Source organism: Anthonomus grandis, chromosome 11, assembly GCF_022605725.1.
Source record: "Anthonomus grandis grandis chromosome 11, icAntGran1.3, whole genome shotgun sequence".
Taxonomy (NCBI): domain Eukaryota; kingdom Metazoa; phylum Arthropoda; class Insecta; order Coleoptera; family Curculionidae; genus Anthonomus; species Anthonomus grandis.
In genome coordinates, this window is record NC_065556.1 from 16256980 (window position 1) to 16278298 (window position 21319).

At 33.1% G+C, this 21319-nt stretch overlaps 1 protein-coding gene across 3 annotated transcripts in view; it reads right to left on the reverse strand.

The window, feature by feature from the left end:
• LOC126742447 (calcium-transporting ATPase sarcoplasmic/endoplasmic reticulum type) overlaps nucleotides 1-21319 on the reverse strand; it is an 82832-nt gene that overhangs the window by 36246 nt on the left and 25267 nt on the right. For all 3 annotated transcript variants that reach the window (XM_050449096.1, XM_050449094.1, XM_050449095.1), the window contains exons 4-6: nucleotides 9751-9833; nucleotides 3019-3123; nucleotides 1729-2959 (exon numbers count right to left, since the gene is read on the reverse strand). In XM_050449096.1, the coding sequence (XP_050305053.1) occupies nucleotides 1729-2959; nucleotides 3019-3123; nucleotides 9751-9833 (1419 nt within the window). The remainder of the gene's footprint in view (nucleotides 1-1728; nucleotides 2960-3018; nucleotides 3124-9750; nucleotides 9834-21319) is intronic.

Sequence of the window (21319 nt, forward strand, 5' to 3'; positions counted from 1 at the left end):
TGCGCAATCGAGTAAAATGCGTTCGCACAGAAACTTCTGATCGGTTTCAAATAAAAAAAGTTTGATGTTCTTACTGAAATTTCTGATCGTCATCTGATATTCAGACTTGTTTTCGGATTTAGTTCAAGCAAAGTGTCTCCGAGAAAATAATTCGTGTAGCCAATCAACGCCGGTCTTCTGAGTATAAACATGACCTCTAAATTGGTGTCTTTGTTTTGTCATTTTGTATAATCCCTGATTCGTTTTGAAATTGTAGTTTAAATTGTTAAAATAGCCTAAAAATGCATATTAAGGAATTTTAACTCTGTTAATAATATACACCTATTTTAAGCTTTATTTTCTCATTTCCCACTGGCATTTCCCATTTCCCACTGGTGACGTTATTTTTTTTGCTCTTCTTCTTTTAAATTTGACTCCACTCAATCCGTGTTGATGTTCGCACAGACGGTTTCAAATCGATCAGAAGTTGTAATATTTTACGCATGCGTATCAATAATGGTTTGGAAACAGTTTCAAACTTGTTAGAAATTTCCAGTGAGAACAAACCTGATGAAAAATGTACCGAAAAGATTTGGACGGACAAACGTTGAGAATTGATGTAATCTTTGATCAATACTTTCAAACATCAATTAAAGATTATAAGCATTATCAACGGTTTAAATCTACACAATTGGAGTATATTATAACTGGACTGGAGCATAGTCGACCAAATGATTTTACCAAGGAGTTGAAAAATTCGAATTTTAAAGAGGATTATCATCGAATCTATTAACTTTCCAATTGCAGTTATTATCCTATTGATATGTAGGATATTATAATTGCATGTTTTAATATAATTTTGTATTTTTTATTGTTCTAGTTAGACGTTCAGATAAGTTTACTAATTTCAAACTTTCTTATTATTCATTTTTTGGAGTTTTTGGGATACAGATTATAATGAAAATTATCCATGACTATTCAGTCTCTGGTGTGAATGAAATCGTACAAAAATGCGAAATTTTGTTGCTAGCAGTTTACCACCTAGTAAGTGAGCTATTAAAGCAATTTTTGAGAGCTCACTATATTTTTACAATTTGGAATAATGTTCACTTAAAAAAACTAACTTTAGAAGAATCAAAAAATAATGGCTAAATATAGTAATAGCTTTAAGTTCTTTCTTTTTCATTGGATCTATTAGCATCGGAATATTAATATCCTCTCTATATTAACACAGCATATGTTCAAACAAATCTCTTCAAATTCTAACTTATTCAATGTTACCATCTATTCCTCCTTTTTCAATAATTTTTGGAAATCTATCAAACTATATTTATTTATAATTTTCTTAAATCTTCATTTCATTAAGTAAAAGTTGTTTTAAAAGATTCAAATTTTTGTAAAATGAAATTTTTTTATATAGTTACAAATCCTTATAACAATTTGGTTCCATTAGTCGATTTTTAATATATATAATAACAATAATCCGTTCATACCTGTATCGTGGACACATGTAGACAAATTTTCTGCTTTTATAATATAACAAATGCTAAGAGCCTGAGGCTCTTGCTATATTATAAAGGGCGTTACTTAATAGTGTCGATATTAATGTGTGCTTTAAGATGCTTGGTTTTCAAGACAATCAAAAGTGGTTTTTTATTATATAACAAATAGATGACAAATAAATATTTGTACTATCAAACACCTTGAAAACAGCATTATGAAATCCCCAAAACTAAAAAAAATATATACCTTCAGGAGCTCCCTTAACAAACAGCTTGGGTCCGTTTCCAAGACGAGATGGTTTCAATGGAATACAATACGAAGACATAGATTTACGATCTCTGGAGAATTCCAGGGTGAATTCCTTCTTCCATTTGGTTTCAATGTCTTGCCTGACGCAGATGGCCTGTTGACGTCTGTCTCCGCTCTTGTTCACGTTGAATGGATTCATTTTCTCAGCTAATACAATCAGGGCAGTTTCGGTAGCCTCGCCGACTTTCTCGAAGCACTGTTTGAACTCATTGAAATCAATAGCGGAGTCGTTGCACATAATGCAAATGGTACCCAGTTCTTGTAAACCTTCATACTCGGAACACTTGACTTTCTGACCGTTGAGGAAGACCTCTCCGATAGGTTCGTAGGTGGAACCGGTGATTTCGAATTCGCTTACGCTGCTCTGGTCTCCTTCGACTTTATCGAAGATGAACATGCGCGATACGGACATTTGATTGGTGGTGAGGGTTCCGGTTTTGTCAGAGCAGATGACAGAGGTGCAACCGAGGGTTTCAACGGAAGGAAGAGACCTGACGATGGCGTTCTTTTTGGCCATACGACGAGTACCCAGGGCGAGACAAGTGGTGATTACGGCGGGCAAACCTTCAGGAATAGCGGCGACAGCCAGAGCGACGGCGATTTTGAAATAGTATACAGCTCCCTTGATCCATGAACCACCGTGAGCTGGGTCGTTAAAGTGACCGATGTTGATGGCCCATACAGCAACGCAGATTACGGAAATAACTTTGGATAATTGTTCGCCGAATTCGTCGAGTTTCTGTTGTAGAGGTGTCTTAATTTCTTCAGTTTCGGACATTTCTGTTCTGATTTTACCGATGGCAGTGGCGAGTCCGGTACCGATTACGATACCTCTGGCTTTTCCAGCAGCGACGTTAGTACCGGAGAAGAGGATGTTCTTTTTGTCTTGGTTGACGGCGCGGGGGTCAGGAACGGGGTCGGTGTGTTTTATCACAGAAACGGATTCACCAGTCAAGATCGACTGATCGATCCTCAGGGTGGTGGAGAAAATTTTGGTGATACGGATGTCGGCGGGGATTTTGTCACCAACGGAGACTTCCACGATGTCGCCGGGCACGATTTCCCTCGCACGGATTTTTTGTACTCCGGGTTTGTCGCCTCGCACGACTTTACCCATTTCGGGTTCATATTCTTTTAAAGCTTCGATGGCAGATTCGGCATTTCTTTCCTATGATAATAAAAAACAACCTTAGCACAATTTTAAATAGAACGTTATTATGACCTTACCTGCCATACACCTACTACGGCGTTTGCAATAAGAATAAGGAGAATTACAAAAGGTTCTACGAATGCTGTGAAGGCTCCATCGTGTTCTTCAAATAAAGCTAATACCTAAATGAAAAAGAAATTTATTTTAACGGACATCACAACGAAGATAGACAAGTTAACTTGTTTTTCTTAGAATGGTATTTTGAATGCATTTTTGAATTCAACAAAAATTTCATTATGACTTTATGTAACATATGCTACACCTAAATCTTGATTACCTGTTACAATATCTACCGGTTAATTTAATGACGTTTAGTTGGGGAGTTTTTTTTAGACATGTTATTGGTGGAAGAGGCTATTTAGCTATTGATATTGATGTACTAAACGGGAGAAAAAGAAGAGAATATCAAAGAAATGTAATAAAAGACAATATGCAAATGCTTTTTATTACAAATTAGCACTTTGCTATGTTTAATTAATTAAATAGGTTAAGCGTTTAAAAGTAATTTTTGTGGTAATTCTGTCTTTATTAACTAGTGTCTCTATATTCAAAATATATGTATATTAATAAGCGTTTACGTTATATTTTTTAAACTCTTATATGTTTTAAATATTGTGAATTTAATTATATGTTACATAAAATCGTATTGAAATTTTGTAGAGAATAAAAAATCCATTCAAAAATACAATTCCATTATATTTAAAATACATATATACAGAGTGTCCCAACTGTATTTACACAAGATTTTTTTCGCCCCTGTATATAATATGAAAAAAAGAGTTAAGATAAGAAGTGTTTGTTTGGAAATACTAATTTTAGATAGCAGATTGTATCAAATTTCCTTGACAGTAGAATTGGAAGGTACTGGATTGGAAATAGAGGTTCAGTCAGGTGGCCAACCAAGTCACCTGATTTAACACCGCTAGATTTTTTCTTGTAAGGATATTGAAAGGGACAAGTTTACACTGAAGGGCTAAGAAATTTTAAGGATTTAAAAAACAAAACTACACGTGCTTGTAGAGCAATTCCAGAAGAAGTAATAAGAAGCGCGTGTACCACTGAGCTAATAAAAAGGTACGAACTCTGTCAAACCGATAACGGTCAATAGTTTGAACATTTACAGTAAAGTTTTTTTTTAATTATTCCAGTTTTATAATCGATTTTAACTAGGTAGGCTAATCGGTTTTAATAGTAGATTGAATAAGAATTAAATAAAATCATAATAAGCAATTATCTCAAAAACCATGAATATCTGACGTCTAGTATATTCCACATTTTTTATGAAGAATTAAATGAAGAGTAAAAATTTGATAAAATATACAGATGTTTTTGAGACACTCTGTACATTTACCAATACTGTCGACAAAATTGGTATTTCCAAACAAACACTTTTTATTTAAATTTTTGTTTCATATCATATACAGGGGCGACAAAAAATCGTGTGTAAATAAAGTTGGGACTCCCTGTATATTATTTAAAGGAACAATATTAAAAACGATACATAGCAACTAGACAAATATATTACATAATGATTCTCACATCAGGCTCGCAGGAATTATCCTAGCTCACGTTTTTATTACCTAACAGTAAAAAGCAGGCAACATAAAGTAAACGATGCAATTCTATTAAAACTCATGTTATATTACGTAGACCGTTATTAACGAGTTCATATTACAGTCGAGTTCGTTCAGTTCTGCATCCCGTATGTCGTTTTCGTTTTAATCAGGAACACGAGAGAAGTGGTAATGCCTTTGAAGTAAAGTGCCAGGATACTTTGAGCGCAACAGCACTCTAGGCTTTAATCTCTATTAAATAGGCCGACGTTTTTATTTCGGTGATTGGCGAATGCTCGGTTTTAATGAGAATCCAGGGAATTAGAACAGCAAAAGTGACTAAAGGTTTTTTTGAGTAAAGTCATTACCATCAGGATCTTGTAATGATTTTTTTTATTATGCACCTTGAAAATTGACATTTTTTCCACTAATGTCCAATTCATGAACAAAATACAACAATTTAGGCTTTATGTCTTATAAACTGATATTTGTGCAAATAAAATGACTATTGATCAATAGATATGTAATTCAAAGTAACTTACTGAATCAGAAGAATATTGACATCAGAAGAAGACACTGGACATAACACCCATTTATGTTTGGCAAAATCAAATCAAGAATTCTTCTTTTTGTATTCAGTATATCGGAACCAAGACAGCAAAATAGTCTTTACTGTCAATGACATCCATATTTAAAAGAGAGACCTCACTGCAGAACTTTTGCAAAGAACTTTAACAAGGTGGTCCTTGGAAGCGGGAAGTTTTTTTTTTAAGATTTTAATGCTAATTTAATTTAAATAAAATACAGTAAAACAATATGAAGCTAGTCATTTTTAGGATTAGATTTATGATTACTGTTGGTTTTAGTGCTAAGACTTTTTAAATTTTGAATGAGTTAAAATTGAGATCTTTGTGCAATATTCGATGTAAAAAAGTACTTCAACAAAACACCGATACCAAAATAAAAATAACTAAACCAACAAAAGCGTCGAAGTATGCAAGTATTTAAACCTGAATAATTAAAAAAAAAATAATTTAATAATTTATGAATAATTTTAAAAAAAAAAAAGAAAATTTCTGTCAATACGTGTCTCGCTCAATATTAAATTTAACTTTTTTAGCCGTTTTTGACTAAACAATTTATTTTTCAAGATATATTTTATTTAATATCGTGCAGCAGAATCAAGGCCGGCATATTCGTGGGCATTCAAAAAAAGAGAAAACTGCTGAATTTCAAGGAATAAGCTTTTTGTCCAACCCAGTAACATGGCCATGGACCACCCTATCCGAAAAACTATGACTGTCACAAGTGTCAATTCTTTTAAGAACCACCTTGACAGAGATCTAGTGTGGAAGTTATGATCCGCTATAGTGCCTAGTACACAACATTAATCTTTAAACCTACAATAGCTACATCAGTCTAACCGCCTGCTATTGGCTATTACTATATTACTTATGGGGGTTTTGAACATTTTTGTCTGACTAAGAAACAAAAATTACCTTTTTTAGATTCTGCTTTCTTAGGTCGTTTGAATATATTTGTAGACCAGTAATATGCAAACCATTTTTGTTTTGTTATCATGGAACTCACAAAAAAAAAACAAATTCTGAAATACCTTACAGAGTTTAATTATTTCACTGTCATATAAGAAATTATCACTTATTAATGTTGGTTTTATACTTAGGTTAAGTAAAATCCAAAGGCTCACATGTCTAGGCATAGGAGCCATGAAATCTACACCAACCGCATCCATGCTCTTCTTAACGTCCCACCATTATATCTGGTGATTCAAGGAGAAGCAAAGCTGGAAATGGAGCGAATGGGAAATAATAGTTAAGTTAACTTAACAGAACACCAAAGAATATCAGGAATCTGTGAGGCAATCAAATCACAAATGATTTTGGATCACATGATTCCAAAGTATTGCTTCCGCACACCATTCAAAGTTGAATATCCAACGAGAAAAGAATGGAATGACAGTAACCGCAGACCAGACGGAGATCTTATTTGGTACACAGATGGATCCAAAACCGACAAGGGAACGGGAGCTGGAATTTTTGAAGAAAAAACCTAAGCATGAACCATCCCATCTGCTTGGAAGACATGCCAGTTTTTCAGACAGAAATATTTGCGATAGTAGAATGTGCTAGGAAAAACATTAGGAGAGCACATACTAACAAGCAGATAGCTAATAATAACAAATAGCCAAGCCGCCCTAAGGGCCTTATCAAACCCTAGGGTCACATCAAAGGTGGTTTGGGAATGCCTCATGGAATTGAAAACGTTAGGAGGTAACTCAGTTAGGCTTATATGGGTTCCGGGACATACAGGTATTCCTATTATTAAATAAAAAAGCCGATGAGCTTGCAAGAAAAGGCTCTACGGCACCTTATATCGGACCAGAAGTTGCACTGGGAGTGCCAAGAAGCACACTCCACAGTGAGATCAGGGACTGGTTGAAAAGAAAACATCAAGCTCACTGGACAGAAATGAGACAGCTTAGGAGAGAAAACATGTTTATGAACTTTAAAATAGATAAAAAAAATTACTGGAGACCTCCTTACATTTGGAAGAAACAAACTCAGAACACTTATAGATATCAGAACGGGACAAATGGCCGTTAAAGAACACCTGAACAGAATTGGAGTGTATAATAGAAACCTTAACTTAACAGTCCTACATGTCATTTGCAATTGCGAGGGATTGTGCCGCAAAAGGCAACAAATATTTGGGAGATACACAGGAACCAGAAGCTTTAGATACCACAGCAGCAAAAGAACTGTACCGGCTGGTACATGACAGCAAGGTGCTAGGCTGGGTAGTATATATGTACACTATCGGCAAAAAGTGGAGAAACAAACACATTTTTGTTAATTTTTTTTTTGTTTTTGTAATATGTTGTCCTTATTTAGAAAATAACTTTAATGGGGCGCAAGCAAACTTTACTTTAGATTTTTTACACTTCAACGGGTTCCCAGCGGAAAATTTATAATTTTATATTTTAATAAAAAGCAAAAAGTGGAGAAACAATTAATTTATTTAATTTTTCCATAGAGTACAATATATATCGGGTTGGAAACCCCTTAGTGTCAATAACTTCTATACACCTAGATTTCAGTGACAGCAATTTAGTTTTTTTGATATATTCTGAACTTATGGTCAATCATATTTTATTTCATTCTTGAAATAATTCATCCTGGTTTCTGAATTTAGCCTCGTTCTTTTACCGTAGACGTCGATCCAATTCTTCTCAAAGATTTTCTGTAGGGTTAAAATCCGGGCTCTGAGCAGTCCACCTCATGACATTAACTTTATTGCTACCTAACCAGTTTCACAAGTACTCAGGTATGCTTTGGACCATTATCGTGTTGAGACGTCCACAATAATGGCATGTTGTCTTCAGCATGTGGAAGCATTTGCTGCTCAAGAATCCGCAGATATTCAAAACGATCCATTTTACCTTCTACACGCACTAATGAACCAACACCCCTTCCTGAAAAACACCCCCACACCATAACATTTCCGCCGCCATGTTTTATAGTGGGCAAAGTGTATTTAGGATTAAGTCTACAACTCTTCGGACGTCATACTCACTTTACACCATCGGATCCAAACAAATTTAATTTGCTCTTATCCGAAAATAAAATATTTTTCAATTTTTCCACGGTCCATGAATGATGATGATACAGTTTGCAAGAACTGTAGTCTAGCAGCCCTGTTCCTAGGTGAAATAAAACGTTTCTTTGCTGGACGCCGCCCATACAGTCCCATTTCACTAAGGCGATACCGAATGCTTCGAATTGAGAGAGAAACTTCTGGTAATTCTTGTTTAACACTACTAGCTGAAGCAAATGGGTTACTGGTTACAAACCTCTTAATTTTTCTATCTTCAGCATCATTAGTTTTTGGGGGGTCTTCCGGTCTTGGGGGGGCTTTTTATAGTTTTTCTGATCTTCCAAAAGGAAATAACCTTGCTTATAATTGATCGATTAAGATTTAAATCTTTAGCTATTGAAGCTTGCTTTTGCCCACTATTCAATTTGTCAACAATTATTTTTTTACATCGTCCGATAAGCTGTATCCGCGGGGCATTTTTAAATCGCTATAGGATACAACCTAGGTTTAACTGAACTCAATTTCAGTCATACAATTTGCAAAATTTAAAAAAACAAAGAGATGAGACAGGAATGTTTCTTCACTATTTGCCTCTGCTAAATCATAAAATTAAAATTATTTATAAAAAAGGCGGGTATTTAAATATTTATTGGCAACAAAACAAAAAACATTCCAAAGAGATTTGATATTAGGGCTTCATAGAAAAATAAATGTTATACAGCTAAAAATAATACAATATTTTAAATGTTTCTCCACTTTTTCCCGATAGTGTATATCGGGGCGAGCACAATAAGCCTTTAGGCTGAAGTGTATTCGGGATAATGGACGAACCCGAAGAGGAACAAAAAATGTTGGTTTCAGCTTACGATGAAGGCAATAATTGTCGCCACGAGACATCCAAAAATTTAATTTTAGAGAAAAAACGGTGGCATCCCAACGAGCGGGCAGTGGGTAATAAATTTAGAATTTGTCTGTCAAGCCGCGAGGCTTGAGTTTCTCGGCACCGAACTGATGATCAAAACAGACCACAAATAATTCTTTCTACGGTCCATACCTGAGCCGGGACTGATCAAAATATAAACGGCGAAATCGAATAGGTCCGACCGACTAATTTTGGCATCCGAAAGCTGAACTGGGCTTTTCCGACGATAAATGAAAATCAAGCCGCTAATGCTCGTAATGAATTCGAACGTAATAGTATTCAAATTTGTTGTGCAACTAAATTGAGAATCAGATTATTTATATTTGTTGGGTGTGGATGTGGTAACAAAAAATATCGCTTTTATTAAAACTTGTTTGCATGGAAATTAATTACATAATGGGATGAGCAAACATAATTAGAAAAAATCCCCACGATCCGCGTACATCATTAATGTTACCTATTTAAAGAGAAGTTTATTTTTACTTTCACGCAAAGCCTAATCTCATAAATTAGGAGTTCGAGTGTAAACCTGTTAACAATATAAAATCAACAATTCTAACAATTGCTTAGATTTAGATTCTTAAAATAGACTCTTGAAACTAGATAAAAAAAATTTGCACAGATATCTCTTACCATTATTACAGTCATTTTATACTTACAAAAGATATAATTGCAGCTAATAATAAAATCTTGACTAGAAGATCATCAAACTGTTCTAAAACTAATTGCCATATTGATTTTCCTGAAAATTAAAAAGGTATATTAGTTTCTACAAAGAAGCACTTAACTAAGACAAAACCAACTTAAAACAGAGGTAAGCTGACTTCCATTAAAAGCATAAAATTTGATATGCAGGCACTTAAAACTAGCTATTACTAGCTTTTATTCTATACTCGTTAACTATAATTTTCCGTTTAGGTCTAGGGACATATATTGCAAATGCATTTAGCCATTACATTAGACAGTAGCTTAAAGTGTTAAATAACAATATAACTTTTGTATCTAAGTTGAAAGACCCAGTTTTGATTTAAAATCCCGAAAACTGAAAATAGATCAATAAAGGCTTTTAGTTGCATTTAAAAAAAAATGCTTTAGATTGTGTTAGTCACTCGCGTAAGTTGGATATCTATGGTTTCAGGGGTAAGGCAATGGAATGGTTCCGCTCATATTTAAGTGATAGTGAAACTGAAAATATGTCAAGAAAATGGAATTTTGATGCATTCAAAAAAATGTTGTAACGTTAAATATTTTCCATCCTAAATCAAAATGTGGAAAGATCATGTTGTCTTGGCCGAAATTGTTAAAAAAGGAATTTCTTAAATTGAACTAGATTCAACTCCACATCAAAATACACATGTGGAGACAGATTTGGATGTTAATTTTGACTATGAAAACTTCGAATAAAAAAATCAGAATTATAGAAGTAGAGATTGAATAAAACTCAAAAGGTAAATATGAAACTACATGATAAGAAATCCATAGTAAAAACGAGAAGCAACTAGTAAAATACTAGGATTATATCATAAATGACTACTAGGGGGATATATTACTTGGTATGATATTCATAGGCACAAACAGCAACAAACAACAACAAAGTTAGGGTTATGACTAGATGATAATAAGATTCGAAAGTGAAAATAAACCAACAAAAGGTAGGAAATTATGTGAATACATCCAGTTACAAAACTTTAAACACAGACCAAGTATTTTTGATTAAAATCTGATATTGAAATCGATTTGTCTTAAGTTCAATTACATATTTTGAGGAAATTAATTTTGACTATGAATATCAACGACAATCGGAAAAAGTATGTGAAAAAAGCGAAAAAGATTTGAATCTAGTGCATGATAGGAAATCGATAATTAAATCAAATAATATATTTATTAATACATTACACAGTTTGTGTTTATACAAGTCAAGATATAGTAAGTCGAATGGCTAGAAATGAATATAAAACAGTAGAAATTTAAATTATTACACATCAAAATCTGAGCACAATTCATATAAAATATAACAAACAGACCACCTTTAAGAGACCAAACTTTCATACATAATTATCAAAGAAAATTAAAATTGCTTTCCAAGTATTCCTCAAAAGAATAAAAGGCACCATTTACCAAATATAATTTAAATTTCCTAAAAAATATCTGGGCTCCAAGATTAATTATATGGACTGAAATAACGTTAAAAAACTGGACACAATAGTAGTCAGACCCTCATCTGGTTCTAGAGAGCCTGTGATAGTCTGTGATGATATTTCTACTATGTTTGGTGTTGTATGATGTACATCTGAATAAGTTCTACACTGTAAGATGTTAATAACAATGTAAACCAAACATTGATAGATGTATGCGCAAGGAAATTTAAGTATGTAGAGGTCTCTGAAGTACTGTCGACAACAATCCCTATACCCCAGCCCAACCATAGTCCTGATACATCTCCGTTGAGGCTTAAAGATTTCCTGTGCATGGCTAGAATGGCCCCAGTTCAAAATTACATAGCAAATATTTGCAGGAATGTAACCATGGTAGGCAGACAAGGATGTAATAGCCCTTAAGGACATTATCAAGAAAAGTATTCTATATGTTCCTTCCATGTTAATTTATCATCTAAAATAACTCCTAGAAATGTTGTGTGTGAGACCACACCTGGTATATTAACTTGTTGGTCTTCGATGCATTTAGGGAAAGTCTATTGGCTAAAAGCCGTTCATGGTATAATTTTTATTCCCGGACAAGGATTTCATGAGGGACACAATCAAATGCTTTGGTGAGGTAATAAAAAGATGTATATGAATCCAAATCCAATTCCCATCCTTCTATAATATTTTGTGTGAGTCTATCTCTTGCCAATGTTGTAGATTTGTTATTTCTAAAACCAAATTGAAATTCTGCAAATAGATTATTTTTTTCAAAGTAAGTTAGTTGCTTAATAGTTAATTGATCCTTTAAAGTTGACTCAAAACTTTTAAAAACTATGGGAAGGAGAGAAATTGGGCGGTAATTTGTTAGTTCATCCCGAGATCCCTTACCCTTAAATATAGGAACCTCCAGATAGAACATAATAGTCATTAGAGGGATTTTAATTTGTGAATCGAATAAGATATAACATATTATATATCAAGAAAGACTTGATGCCTATATTATATTATTAAATTTTTAAAAGACATCCTTTGAAATAGGGAGTAAATCACTCAAAAAATTTGGTAATAAGATATTATTTTTTACATCTAGCGCTAAAGTAATGGCTTTTAATTTAAGTAAATACAGCAGTGTGTTTCCGATGACATATTCGATACAAGAAATATGGAATAAACTTGTTTTGGTCAACACTTATTATTGTTTTAATGAATCAATCATACAGACAGATACGCTCCAAATATTCAGTTACCAAGTGATATTTTTTAATCAAAAGCAAAAAAAAAAATGAAATTCCTAGAATGTTTATATAAGAACCAACTAGAATAAAGTTACAAGTTGTAAGCAAATAATATTTAGACTAAACCGTTAAATCGTAAAATATATAAAGATAAAATAATTAGGAAGTGTTAATGTCTAATTTATGTAATTTTTACAGTTGCGAGCATACATATGAAATGTCAAACAATATCCTAATTTTGTGATGAGTAACAGATGACCGATTTTTTTTTCTGGAAATTCCAAGTCATTGCATATAATGACAGGAATTGGCATAAAAAACTATTACTGCTTTTTGTATACGTATATCCATCAATGTTTTCTTAAGGTGACTAAAATCGTTCCTTAGATATAAATATTCTGTACACTACTATAACTTAATGGATGTAGCCATTTTAAAAATATTTCACAGCACATTAGCAATAAGAGTTTATAAAAACAAAACTGCCTAACGACGTGTTGAGGTTTCTAAATGGCCAAAAATCCACCAAAGTTATTTTAACAACACCGGAGTAGTCAATAAATTTATCTTCTAGATTATCAACATCGCTCTAATGAACTGCTATGAAATATTAAGCAACTAACAATAAATAAGTGATTTATATTATTTTTATAAGTCACCGGAAATTATACCCCGTAACTTGTAAAATGTTTACCATTGTCTAATTCAAGCGAAAGCCTTAAGAAAAGCGGGATCTCCGCGGAAATCCCTGTGAAATTGGAACTTCAGGTCTAAGCATAAAAGATTAAAGGCTTAACGCGAACGTTACGTGGATATTAGTTTCTCGGTCAAGAGAATAAAAGGTCAAGTCCTATTTGATTTTTATCGCAGGTTATATCATTTATATCAAATAGGAAATGTTTGTAAAAGGAAATTTAAATTCGCAAAATATATTGTTTTCAATTGATCTTTCCTCGAATAAAACCCTTCAAAACCTTCATCTTGTTCTTGAAAAAGAAATACATAAATTTACCTTTATCCAGACCTCATAACAAGACTCTATTACAGAAGAATTATATTCTTAAAAGAAAGACTCCTAAAATCGTATTTTCTGTCTGAAATACCAGTGATAGAAGCAGATTAAAGATGTAAATATGTAAACGTTAATTTCAATTCTCATAATTTTCAGCAGTCATGTATTACAGTCAGTCACAACTATCATATCGGTCACTTGAAGTATGCGATTGTTACACTGCATTCAATATTTTCCAAATCTGTCTTTTAGGAAATAAATTTAGCTGCTTCCAAAATGCATCTAAAGAATCATTAATCACTTTGGAATCCCATTAGAAAAGAGCTACTTACGCTAATATTTACGTAAATGGCCTGACAAAAATAAAGTCCCCATACCTTGCAGGTAACATTTCATTCGGAACTAAGGAAGAGGGCTATTTTTACAATAGGGAAAGGTAAGGACATGAATTGAACTTGGTATAATCGCCTGGCCGCCTCGTTCTCCCGATTTAACCCCTCTGGATTTTTTTTTTGGGAACTATGAAACAGAAAGTTTACCAGGAAGTTCCAGAAACCAGGAAAGAGTTCCTTCAAAACATTATGGCTACATCTAAGGAGATTAAGAACAATCGAGAAATGAAAATGAGAGCTACTCAGCAGGTTGGATTGAGGGCAATAGCTTGCGATCAGAACACTGCTGTACAAGTCAAAAAAGTACTTAAGTCTGTTCAGCTTGGAACGGAGAAAATCAACGAAAACGATTTGCTTCCAAATACATATTAAAATTCATATTTTCATACCAGATAAAACATTTCAGATTCCGTTTTTAAAAATGTTTTATAAAAATTTTTTTATTTTAGATTTTCTAAAAAAAATTTATAATTTTGTTATTTGCACTAAGAAAAACGACTTAGGTCAGTGCAATAATGAAAATACACTTGCCAGCAAAATTAACGCACCACTACACTATTTCGAATTATTTTTGGAAATTTCCAGAAATATGGAAATATTTATTTTTATTTTAAACTGCCCTATTACAGACATTCTTCATTTATACAGGTGTTTATTTTACTCGAAGTATGTTTGTCTTATTTTTATTTCGTTGGAATTCCGGATAAAATTTGAATTAACATATCTTTTTTTGCTTGTAAGTTTTATTGCTAAAATTTACATTTGTGAGGTACACTGAAGTATAGTGTTTATTATGGAACGTCAATAAGAAATTTGACGGCCGAAGAATGTGCGCAGGCAGTCATTTTACTGGAAGAGGGATGGAGCTTTCGAATAATTGAAGATTTGGTGTATCGCATACATCCGTTTCCCGTATGTTTGAGCGTTATAGGCAGACAGGTCAGCACTTAAGAAGACCTGGTCAAGGCAGACATCGCATAACTACACAAGTTCAAGACCGTTTCATAAGAATCTCTGCTTTAAGACAAAGGTTTGTGACAGGAAGATTGCTGCAGGCACAGCTACAGGAAGCAGATGGACTCAGAATTTCAACTGATACTGTTCGTCGACGCCTAGCTGAATCTAATCTGAGACCAAGAATCACAGCGCGAGGACCAGCTTTGACCCCAGAGCATTGTAGAGCACAGTTAACTTTTGCTAGGGTATACATCGATTGGGCTGACGAAGACTGGGAAAGAGTTTTTTGGTCAAATGAAACCAGAATTTGTCTCTACAGCTCAGATAGACGTAAAAGAGTTTATCCAAGACCAAATGAAAGATATGCCCAATGTAATTTCCAGAACACCAGATTATTTGATGCAGAGTCAGTTATGTTTTGAAGAGGAATCTCTTTAACTGCTCGTACTGACTTGGTGGCTCTTAATAATGGCAGTTTAACAGCTGATAGGTACATAAGGGAGATCCTGCAAGAACATGTGATACTATTTGGCCCTTACATTGATGGTAATTTTTTGTTTCAGCAGGATAATGCTAGACCGCATGTTGCTCAGATTGTTCAAAATTATTTTAATGATGTTGGAATTGAAACTATGATTTGGCCAGCAAATAGTCCTGATCTTAATCCAATTGAGAATGTTTGGGACATGATAATTTGGATCAAAACAAGATAAAGCCCATAATTTTAAGCAGGAATAATAGCTGCCGTGCTGTTATTCAAAATAGGGAAGGAAATATTTTACGTTATTAATTATTTTTATTATATTCTTTTAATTTTTGAATTTTCTTGTTTTTTTTCTATACTTTTTGTTACGTTCTTTTGACATTTTTCTTATTGTTAAGACTTTTATTACGTTAGAATAAGAATATACTTAATTTGCACACAAATATATTTGATCAATATTATAAAAAATTTTTTTTCAAAATATAGTAGTGGTGCATTAATTTTGCTGCCCAGTGTATAAGGGAAAAAAAAAGTCCTAAGTTTGACATAGGTCTTTTTTACTTGTAAAAGCGCTCGAGCCTCGTCCTATTTGAGGCCGATCTTCGACGCTTTTACAAGTTAAAAAGGACCTAAGTCGACTTACGAGACTTCTGAGTTGTAAATGGTGGCGTATCACACGTGATACGTCACTATTTATAACTTTTTCTATGCTTAGGTCTTTTTTCCTTGGAAAAATTCAGATAATAGTTGCATAAAACATGCAATTAAAAAAAAACGGAAAATTTTTTTAGATTTTTGTTTTTGCAGATAGATGTTTAAACCACTTGGCTATCGATTGATATAAAAAAGAAATTTTCGTCAAAAAAGTGACATAAGTACTTTTTTGACTTGAACGGCAGAACAATGGTGACCACTTTGAGTATTTTTCACATAACGCGGACTTATTCGTCGCATTTACTTCTCTCTATCCTAAAAATACCCCTCTCCCTTACCACCTAATTAAATGTTAACTGCATAGCTCTATACCTATGCAGTATTATTATATATATAAAAAAAATTGCTTATATAGCAATTTTATTTTAGTCAATTCTTACCTGCTTTTGACAGGCCATTTATGTAAACTATTAGCAGAAGTGGCAGTCATAATTTGATGTTTATTGGTTAGCATAAGCTTTACGTATTGCGTACAAACTAGAAGAAGAAAAAAATGGGCCTGGTCTTTTAATTAAACCATAATTACCGAAAAAAATCACACAATTTTACTAAATTTTTCATCAAAATCAAAGTTTTTTTTTAAGTAAGACAACTTTTATGCATGTGGACATAAAAGTGATAGAAAAATGAGTTTCAGTGAACTCGTAAAAATTCGAGAAATAAAATTTTGTTATGACTCCCATTTAGAGTGGTGAAGAGTGCGACCCCCATTTATACGGTTTTTTCTCGATAAAATTGAACGTACAACAAGTAGCTTGGTGAATCCATGGTGATACTAAGTGATAAAATATTACCAGACGAAGATACGAAGATGGTTAAACTAGGGCAAAGTTGAGAATTTTTGATCTTAGCAATATGCCGTTTAAAAAAAAAATAAAAAATTCCCAGTGGTTCCGAAGATTTTCGAAAAAATTCGAAATTCTGAAAAAAATTCTACATGATGGTGTTTTTAGATTTTTATTACGACGTTTTGTCTTTTGCCAACCATCATCAACTTTGTTTTTTCTTATAGGCGCCGTATTTTGTTTTTGCATTTTTAAAATCTCTGCAAAATTACCTTTTTAACGATGCATTACAAGAAATATTTATTTTTAGTAAAAACCTGTAATCAATACAAGATAGACAGAAATACTAGCAATGCAATACCGTAGTAGTGCACATATTACTTTAGGGTTACTATTTTAGAGACTAAATTAATCTATTTACTCAAAAAAAAACTAGGGAAACTTTATTAATAATTCTATTTCATCTTCAGGTTAACATGCGTTGGTAAATAAATAAACAAATTAAAAAAACAATAAATTAAACAACAAAATACATTTATTTTCAAATAAAATTATATTAAGTGCTCAAATTGTTGTCCCTGTGTACCAAAACACAATTGCACTCTTTTACGAATATTGAGCATCGCGCTATTTATTTCTCATCTACTTAATCTGTTAAACTTCCTAATAATAGTTCCACGCATCTTCTCAATATTTTGAAATTCCCCCCTCACATAAACTCAATTCTTTAGTGTTCCCCATGAAAATGTATATGAAACATTCAAATCAGGAGACCTTGCCGGCCATCTTACAGGATCATTATTTCCAACCCACCTATCACCAAACCTTTCTGTAAGATAATTTGAAACTTGTGTATTATGTGGGGGATTTTAAATAAAGTATGGTGCGGTTAGTATCGCTCCAGATACAATAACAAATACATTTCTGACGTTCTAATGGCATTTCTATCGTATTTATAATACATTTTAATCATATCTCACTTTTCTTCATTTGTAAAAACTACTTGTCACTTTGTACTACAATACTAACAAAATATACAAATATTTAAAACATGATATTTATGACAGTTTAAATATTGTCTTGTCAGTTTATCACAGTCTACCGCGGCAAATTTAGTTTTTTTTCCAAAAATTCGGGTTTTTACAAAAAAATAAATTTTACTTGCGATACATCGTTAACAAGGTAATTTTGCAGAGATTTTAAAAATGTAAAAATCCAATATGGCACCTATAAGAAAAAACAGAGTTGATGATGAGTGGCAAAAGACGAAATGTCGTATTAAAAATCTAAAATCATCATCATGTGGGACGAAAAAAGTGGCAATGCAAAAGTGCAAATTATTTTAAGATCGGATAAGAAATAAGCTCAAGAACAAATAAAATCGATTTTTCAAAATTTCGTATTGTTTCGAATATCTTCGGAACCATTCGGAATTTTTAATTTTTTTAAATGGCAAATTGCTAAGCTCAAAAATTCCCAACTTTGTCCTAATTTCTTTTGATCTTTGTATCTCTTATAGACTCCGAGATCCCCATGTTGGGGGGTCGAATTTGAAACATGTATACAATTAACATTATTGGGGAAAAAAATAGATGGTCCTATGAATGACCTTTACCTCATTAAAGCCTATACTGACTGTTCTTTACCTCCTCCCATGTCACCCCTTTAAAAATCAAGGTTGTCATTTGCGTAGGAGATAAAAGGTGTAAAAAGTGCAAAAAAATATTTGTTTCTCGAAACTTCTTGCTTATATACTTTTTCGCTATTACTATTTCGCCACAATCGAATTTAAGTAATGTAAGTCAGAATACAAAATATAATGATCCGCTGATAATTTTTTAAAGTCTTTATTGATAACCGAAACTTAAGACTCTGATTTGTCCAGATAACAAAACCTGGACGAAGTTGAACGAACAAGTTTCAAAATCAGCTTTGTTAGAATTAACAAGAGGTACTGTTAACCAGTCTCCATTATAAGGACTAATTCAATTTAAGTATACACTGGATGAAAAACCACCATTTATAAAACCCGCGATTTAAAAAGAGTAAAGGGAAGAGCTGAACCATTACCATTATTAGATTTGATTACTTTTCCTTAATCATACAGCGGTAATTTAGGCATCTTTTGTCTATGTTGGACCTGATAGCCAAAGATTGTGATACTTTTTATAAAAATTTACCTACGATTTCTAATGCACATGAATATGATAAATTATGTGATGGAACTTTAGATTCAGAATAAAAAAACTAAATTAGTATTCAAATTTCATTTGTACTTTTGATAAAATGTTATAAAGCTCAAGCTTTTGAATAAAATAAACTAAAAAGTTATAAGCGGTCTAATAAACGGTTCTTTAAAATATCCAGCGCACTGCACTGCCTCTCACTCCATAATGCTCTAAGACATCCAGGAGCTTTTTATGAGGCTCTGTATAGAATGCTTTGGTCAGGTCCATAAACACCACAATACTTTTTTTTATTATCCAAATTATTGTTTCTATATAAATATAATACTTATAATACTTTTGCCTCGTAGTATATTACTCATACTGGAGATGACCTTAGAACATTGAAAGGCTAGAATTAGCCAAATGCTTATCTAGAAATAGCAAAAAAAACACATTATAATATAAAAATTTGTCAATTATTTTGAAAGGCGCAAAATAATACTTTAATAAAATATAAAGCTTTTTTTTTCATAGAATATGATAAGATACTCTATAAAGAAGTCAACATTCAAAGTTAAATGAATGTAGATAACGTATATTAAGGAAACAGGCAACAACATCGCAACGCCGCTGGATCGCATTGTTGATTTTACCGACACAAGTAATCTTTACCAGTGACGTCGTGAAAAAATATTTACATCATAAATACAGGGTGTTTCAGAACTATGGGATCAAACTTTTAGGGTTTATTCAGTGCAACAGTAGAAAAGATTTTAGCATAGGGACCCATGTCCGGAAAAGTGTCACTACGGCCCTAAAACGCGTTAAAATGTAGTAAGACCATAAATGGCCTAAATAGGATTTAATGCATTTAACTTTTGCCGTTTGTATTGTCACAATAATTGTTCAAAATCTCACTACACCGATTTAAACGTCGCACATGATTTCGGCGGATTTGGCTAAAAATTTGATACTCGTTTTGAACGATTTTAGATGCTGCTATAATTCGTCCAATTAAGTCTCGTTCTGTTTCTACTGGAGTTTCGTAGACCTAATAAGACTTTACATGTCCCCACAAGAAAAAATCTAGCGACCTTAAATCGGGTCACCTAGGAGGCCAAGAAACTGCTCCAATGTTATCGTCTTTAAAAATGCACAACACACAAGCGCCAAAATTTTTAAACATTGACATTGACAATTTAAACAATTGTTATGTTGCTATCATGTACAAACGGCAAAACCTAAATGCTATTTAGGGAATTCATCGTCTTTCTACATTTGAACGCGTCGTAGGGCCGTAGTGACACTTTTCCGGACATGGGTTCCTATACTCAAATGTTTTCTACTGTTGCACTGAATAACCCCTAAAATTTTGATCCCATAGTTCCGAAACACCCTGTATTTATTATTAATAGATTATCACCACCCAACAGCATGTATGTTGCATGGAATATTTTTATGATTCTAGGCTTATTTTTAATGCTGATATTAAATAATGTCATCAGTTTATATGTGTCTGCTCTAGTTTTTGAGTTAAAAGGAGGGAGTATTTTTTGGGAATTAAAAATACACTCAACGTACAAACATTTTTAATTACAAGAACTATACACTCAGGAATTTTCTTTTATATGATTTTCTACTAGTTTTGAATGAACTGCTACTCTGAATACTCCAGCAAAAATCGGCCAACATATGTGCATCCCAGCGACCCTGAAATCGTTCCTCCATGGTTCGAAGATCTTGGTGGAATCGTTCACCCTGTTCTTCACTCATGTCACCGAGATTTTCAGGAAAATGGTGTAAATGGCTGTGTAGGAAGTGCACTTTGATGCTCATGTTACATCCAAGTCGCTGGAAGTGTGACAACATCTCTTCGACGTGCGCAATGTAATCATCACCCTTCCTATTACCTAAGAAATTTTGGATAACCCAAACAAAGGAATCCCATGCATTCTTCTCAATTTATGACATTGAGCTGGTGAAATTAGGATCGTTTACCAACTTGCGAATTTGTGGACCATCAAATATACCTGCCTTGAGTTTTTCTGAACTTAGACTTGGAAATTTCCTTGAAATATATTTGAAACATTCACCATCTTTATTTAATGCCTTAACATATTGCTTCATTAAACCTAGTTTAATGTGCAGGGGTGGCAATATGATACGATCTCGTGGCACTAGAGGTTCATTTATAACATTAAGACTACCTGGAAGTAGTGCTTCCCTAGAGGGCCATTCTTTTTTTGACCAATGTTCTGATTTTGCTCTACTATCCCATAAACACATAAAACAAAGATATTTAGTGTAGCCTCCTTGTTGTCCTAAAAGGAAGTTCAC